At 42.5% G+C, this 6,650-nt stretch overlaps 1 protein-coding gene across 1 annotated transcript; it reads left to right on the forward strand.

Moving 5' to 3' along the window:
• The first annotated feature begins 410 nt into the window (after nt 1-410).
• Nucleotides 411-6,069, forward strand: sytl3 (synaptotagmin-like 3). The gene is made up of 13 exons (XM_076756668.1): nt 411-532; nt 831-1,046; nt 1,684-1,751; nt 2,097-2,148; nt 2,266-2,332; nt 2,425-2,497; nt 3,000-3,127; nt 3,393-3,515; nt 3,703-3,872; nt 3,967-4,063; nt 4,160-4,330; nt 4,945-5,023; nt 5,701-6,069. The coding sequence occupies exons 1-12, from the start codon at nt 411-413 to the stop codon at nt 4,981-4,983; spliced, it is 1,326 nt and encodes a 441-aa protein (XP_076612783.1). The 3' UTR covers nt 4,984-5,023; nt 5,701-6,069.
• Nucleotides 6,070-6,650: the final 581 nt, after the last annotated feature.

Raw genomic sequence — 6,650 nt, forward strand, 5'->3', positions numbered from 1 at the left:
GATCCTGTATGGCTCTGAGGTCACTCCAGCTCAGTAACAATCTGCGTCATCACTCGCCTTGAGAGTAACGAGTATTAAAAGAGGGCTTCCCCACAGTTGTTGGGTTCACAGTGAAGTTAAATCATCCAAGCGGAAACACTACAACTAGCTGTATGTGCCTCTGACGTGGATGGAGACACAGAGGAGATAAATATCAGGAGAAGGGGGATCTGAGCAGAATAACCTTTACTATGTCACAGTTTTCTTTTTTTTTCTTTTTTTTTAACTCTCTCAGCTGCTCCAGGAGACTAAAGAGGAGGTCTGAGTCCAGTAAAGGGGAGGGTTAAAGAGGAGGGGAGGAGGAAACAGGAAGATAAAGAAGAAGCACAGAGGAGGAGAGGCAGAGAGAAGAGGACCAGTGAGAGAGACAGATGATCAGAGACTCTTCTTTAAAGATGGATTTAAGTTTGCTTCAAGCTCTGGAGAGAGACAGAGTCCTGGAGGTCCTTCGGAGAGACAAACAGCTGCGTATCATCGAAGAGGACAGGATACGGTGAGTCATTTTGACCACTTTCACAGAAATATTTATTACTGATCCTGAAAGGAGGCTGAGCAGCCAGCAACAAACAAGGTTAGCAGACAGTAATCGTACTGTTTTCTATTCTCTAACCAACAGCTATTTCATTCTGGTTCCTACAGTGCTGCTCAGGATCATTTATAATCTGGAGAAATCAAATTAAAAGGAAAATTATTTTGTCATCCGGTTTTACACTCTAACACTGACAGGTGAGGAGTAGTATTTGTGGGAAGAGGTACAAAGATGTTTGTCATTCCCTCCATCTTCCCCTCAGGAGGATGAAGTACGAGCTCCAGGAGCTTCGCAGGAGAGGTGCGAAGAGTTACACCCGGCAGTACGGCGAGCGGACCTGCGCCCGCTGCCAGAGGCCGCTGGGAAAGTTCTGGAACTCGGGCGCCGTCTGCCACGGCTGCAGCCACCGGATCTGCAGAAGGTGCCGCGTGGGCGTGGGAGCGGTGGACTGGAAGTGTACGGTCTGTCACGCCTACAGGTGCGGTTCAGAGATTACGCAAAGAAGAGCGAGATATTTGACTGAAGTTAAAGCAGAAAATGACTGTACATGTGATCAATTAACTCACTGCCTGGCTGATGAGGCCTTCAATGACAACTCATTGTCTTGCCCCTTTAAAGTTTCTTTAAGGCAGCTATAATAACCCTCAGAGAATGATATCACCTGAACCCGCAGCTCTCTGCAGCTTTATAAAGAGTTTCAGCTCAGCCTGTAGCTGTCTCGCCCTGACTTTAATGTTTTGTTTCACTCTAACCGCTCTCATAGTGTCACTTTCGGTCACTGCAGACAGCTGAGCTAAAAAAAAAAATCTCAGGTAGAGACCAAAAACAGAGTGAATGTTTAGTTTAATGTGATCAGACTCAGCTTCAAATGACTGATAATGCTGCTTTGTGTCTTCTTGATGTGTCAGGTTTGTGCTTACAGCTTGTTTCTGCAGCCCTCAAGTACCCAAAAGAAACAAAACTAATGTTATTGCTTTTTTAAATTCTAGAATATATAAGTCACTGAAATATCTATAATCAAAAGTAAATCTCAAGCTAAAGTAAAGAAGGCTGCTTTTTCAGTATAAATGTTCAAATGTAATTTCTGCTCATTCTGGTGTTTTTCCTCCTCACAGGGAGGTGAAGATCAGGTCTGGAGAGTGGTTCTTTGAGGAGAGGGCACACAAATTTTCAGTCATCACAGGTTTGTTTCCAACACTCAAACTGCACAAAGTCACTGTGCCGTCTTTTAAATTCATTGTTGTTAGTATTAATTATTGATACTCCCCTTGATATCATCCAGTTTGACTACACTGAGTAATAAAACATGGATGAACTGAGTTGTGTTCAGCTGTTTGCTTTATATGGGCTTTAAAAGTTACTGTATTATTCAGTATTGTGGTAAAGTGTTGTCTTAAGAGGCTGAATGGTGATATTTAAGTGTGTGTGTGTGTGTGTGTGTGTGTGTGTGTGTGTGTGTGTGTGTGTTGAAAAGCTGTTAGCTTTTCATGCTTGTGCTGTGTCATTCATAATATTTATGTATTCACAGATAAATATGAGACAGTTGGGGAGAGACTGCTGAAGACCTATAATGTGCTGAGGTACGAGGAATCTTAACATGTTCATTTCGAATGTTTGCAGCTGCATTAATGCATTAAATGAAATAACTGGAATATAAAACACAAAGTAAAGTGTTATTTTCTCATTTTTTCTCACAGCCACATATCAATTGTACCTCCCACTCCTCCACCCCACTTGGATTACCAGTTTATGAGCAGATCAGGGGTAAAATACTGGCACATTTCCAGCTTTATTTCACAGTAAAAGAGTAAAATCTATGAACTGAGCGCCAAATAATGTTGTGTTTTCGCCTGCAGGATTTGAAACGCTCAAAGCCTTTCACCAAATCTATGGAAGATCTAATGGTTTCCTTCACCAGTCACATTAGAAGTAAGTTCATGTATCATTAAAACATGGTCTCTTATCAGTTATATGGTCAACATTCACTCAACACCACACAACCTGACTTCATTCATTCCTTCGTGGAAGCTACTGTGGATCCATAGAGACTGAATATTATGAGTGAACATCTGATGAGAATCAGAAGCGTCACTTCCTCAGGACATAATCTGATGAGCTGAATATGTGCAGTAATAACCGCACAGGAAACGTGCCTGGAATGATGCGAAGCAGCAAACTCCCCTCTTACCTCACCATCCTAACTGCATCAGCAGACGTTGCACAAGATGCTGAGCACAGATAGCAGCAATGTGTTGCAGGCATTGTAAAGAAAAACATTGTGATATCACACAACTTCTTCAGATGATTAGAAAGTGGACATTCTCCTCTTGCTCTAATCACTTCTTGTGTGTATTTCCATGCAAGGAAACACCGACTTACTTCTTTTTTTTTCTGAGATTTGAAGTGTCTGACTTCTCTTTTCTCAACGCAGAGATTTCCAGCTCTCAGAATGACGTGCAAGGAGACCTGCTGAGAGTCGACAACAGCCCGAGAGGGTCGCGCTTCACATACAGCACCCAGAAGAGCCTGTCTGACACCGATATCAACAAATCTAGCAAAGTAAGTCAGCTGCTTCAGTGCAGCAACAACTGCCATTGAGATCAAGACACACAACTAAAAAACCAAACCTACTGGCCGACTAGTTTTGCCAAGGTTGAGCTGTTGCAACAAATGCAGCCCAAATCAATTTTCACAGTCTGAAGTCCTGAGATCTCTGAACAAGGGGCTTCAAGTAAGACCTTTACTGGTCCCTACTGGTGACAAGAAGGAATAAAAATCAGTCTGTGAAAGCACAGCATAGAAATAATCTGCTTTCCTTCTGCAGCTCTTTAAAGGGCCCAGTCTTCCAAACCTGTTCAAGAAGAGCAAAGACAGCGACCAGGACAGCTCCTCCACGGGGGCGGAAGAGGAAACGTCCTTCGGTTCTGAGAACTCTGGAGGAAAGAGAGTAAGTCTGATAATCAGAGAAAAAAAAGTGACATCCTGTGACGGTTGAAATCGCACATGATTGTAATCATTTCAGCCTCCCAGCACATTCTGGGTTCCTGTTTAAATAACCAAAAATCCTTCAGATAGAGTCTTTCTCCCCTTTTACACATAAACTGGGAAGCTTCATCCTGTGTTTTACCCACCAGGGCAGTAACAGCAGCATCAGCACAGAGTGTGGCCTCTTCGAGGGCGTCAGCACGTCAGGAGAGCTGGAGCTGGCTCTGGCCTACAACACCGACGCCTCCTGTCTGGAGATCACAGTGGGCGCCTGCAGGAATCTCGCCTATGGAGACCCCAAGAAGAAGAAGTGTCACCCGTGAGGATCTAACGCTCTGAATCACGCACAGTATGACGCCAGTTTGCTGGTTGATTCTCCCTCAAAACCCTCTGTGTGTCCCTTCTTTGTGTAGATACATCAAACTCTACGTGCTGCCGGAGAAGAACGGCAAAATGAAGACGGCGGTCAAGAAATACACGACTGATCCGGTTTATAATGAAGTTTTAAAGGTAAACAGAAAACTGGTTTTACTTCAGCAATTGCTGGCATCAGTTTGGTTTTGCAACATGCTAATTGAATGAGGTTCCTTGTCTTGTCTTTCACAGTATCACATAGAGCGCCACCTGCTGTTTGGAAAGAGGCTGCAGGCGTCCGTGTGGCATTCAGGAACTCTGACAAGGAAGGTGTTTCTGGGCGAGGTCCTCATCCCGCTGGACGGCTGGAGGTTTGAGGACAGGACCTCCCAGAGCTTCAACTGGTACCCACTTTGTCCAAAGGTAAACCAGAGCAGAGGCGCTTCAGACATCCACATATCCCAAAGTGTTCAGTATTAAACCAGTTTTTAGACTTGCTGGCCAGCACAAAAATATTCGAGCGCGTAACCCCTCATAAAACCACAAATTGTAGTTCTGAAGGTTTTTATGAATGAAGCAAACAAGACTTGATGTGCTGATTAGATTAAGAGGTTTAGTAGTTTCAGAGGTCTTCGTGGTATTTTGTTATCTCCGGACAAAGCCAGGCTAGCTGTTTCCCCCTGTTTCCAGTCTTTATGCTAAGCTAACGGGTTGTTGGCTGTGCTGGACTGAAGCATGAAAGCAGATCTTCACTTTCAGAAAAAGTTAAAAAAAAAAAAAAATCAAAATAATAAAGTACAAACTGTAATTAACTGAAAAGAAGCAATGAAATAGCATTTTATCACACTGAACCCAGTTTAGAAAAAATGGATTTCTTAATGTAATTCCATGGGTTGTTGTGTATATTTTGTGTATATTTATTCATATGATTGTTTATTTCACATCAGATCTTCATAGATGTCCGAATGATTATTTTGTTTAGAGGCTGAACGTGAACTTATTTCCACTCTCCTTTCTTGTATTTCTGTGTGAATCAGGCTGAGGGTCCAGAGGGGGGCGCTGTGGACCTGGACTGAGAACTGCTGCTCGGAGTCAAATTCAGCTCCTATCACCAAGGTGAGCTCCTGCAGCTAAACTTCCTGCAAGAAAAAGGCGCAAGACTGTCTGTTTGCCACATAATTCAATATTAACAAGTTGTTTTAATAGTTTAATAAAAGCGTTTTCACCCCGTCATCCTTAAATCTGAGTCTTGAGTAGGATGATATTGCAGTTGTCGGTATGCACAAAAACATAAGGTCCGATTTTTTGGAAAGAAATGAAAGCAGCCTTGTCTTTAACCTGCTCGTTTATTTAGTTATTTCTAATTAAAGTTTGGACTTAATTAAACACACCACCTTCCTCGGCCAGCAGGTCTGGGTTCTGGTTTTACAGCACTAGGGGTCAGAAGAGTGTCTCTTTTGGACACTTCCATGGCGCTCATGCAGTCTTGCTCCTTGCAGAGGTTAACGTTGTGCCACATGGCAATGATCGACTAACCGTCCTTATCAAAGGTGCCAAACACCTTCCCATTAATGCAAACACTGGTCTGAACACCTGCGTCAGAGTGTAAATACGCCTCATTGTGGCCTTGCTTGTCTCTTTGTATGTGCATTTCAGTGTGTGCAGGCCTGTGAGGTGTGTTATGTGTGTTCTGGTGTGTGTTTATGAATGCATTAAAGAGTGTAAGTGTTTAATAGGCTGAAGGGTGTGTTTTTATATAGCTATTTGTGTGTGTGTGTGTGCGTTGTGTTTAGGTGTCTGACTCTGGGAGCAGGCAGACAGCTCATCCAGACAAGGCCCATTTCTGAGGGTGAGACCGGGCTGTTCGACAGAGCCTCCAGGACGACTTTCTAAACCTGTGCGACCAAATCCCCCTCCCCCCGTCCCTCTGGGGGACCCCTGAGAGGTGCTCAAATACACCCTGGAAACAGCAGAGACTTTACGTCTTTAATAACTAGTTGTCTGTAATCCCACCTACGTCACATTACTAAGTATGGAAACAATTAAGAAATGGTTTATAACTTAGTTGTCAGCAGACGTAAAGATATTTTTTTAATTGATTATCAGTGTATTTGTGAACAGCAACCCCTCCTGTGAAGCACTTGTATCAACAATATAACATAGTTGCAATCATAAAATTATTATTTTACTATGAGCATGAAATGTAATGTATTTATTTATTTAATTTCATTCTAATCATTATTTATTAATAAAGTATTTATTTATACCTCCTTGCCTCTCCATGATGACTCAGCTCCATCTGCTAATAAAGGTTATGACACGCTGCCGAAAGCTCTGGGAAACATCTGGTTAGCCGATCTATGAGTTAAGAATTTGTTTAATAAAATGCATGAACTTTTCTGGCCACTTGGGGGCAGCAGAAAAGGCTGCAAACACCGATATCACAAGCTAACATAGCAAGCGTCAGCTAACAGTAGCCTGTTTACTGATCCTTAAAGGAGAGGTTTATCATTTTCGTCTTTATGCTAAACCAAATTTAAAATTTGAGTCAAGTAAAAGTACAAGAGAATCAAAATAAAGTTCTAAAAGCAGAGATACTAATTTTGCAGTACTAATTTCAGAATAATAAATAATATATATTGTTACGTTTCCCCTCAAAACAAACTTAACGGCCGTCGCTGGTAGGGGAAACTAACAAAAAAACAAACTGCACTCAACACAAAATGGGCCTCTTGGGGTCTAA

Source organism: Chaetodon auriga, chromosome 18 (genome assembly GCF_051107435.1).
Source record: "Chaetodon auriga isolate fChaAug3 chromosome 18, fChaAug3.hap1, whole genome shotgun sequence".
Classification (NCBI taxonomy): Eukaryota; Metazoa; Chordata; class Actinopteri; order Chaetodontiformes; family Chaetodontidae; genus Chaetodon; species Chaetodon auriga.

Excerpts from the sequence above, each read along its gene's own strand:
- sytl3 (XM_076756668.1), top strand. The coding sequence starts at position 411 with ATGATCAGAGACTCTTCTTTAAAGATGGATTTAAGTTTGCTTCAAGCT. Across the intron at positions 2,333-2,424 it reads AGTTTATGAGCAGATCAGGG|GATTTGAAACGCTCAAAGCC; the intron begins GTAAAATACTGG and ends TTTCGCCTGCAG. Across the intron at positions 2,498-2,999 it reads CTTCACCAGTCACATTAGAA|AGATTTCCAGCTCTCAGAAT; the intron begins GTAAGTTCATGT and ends TTCTCAACGCAG.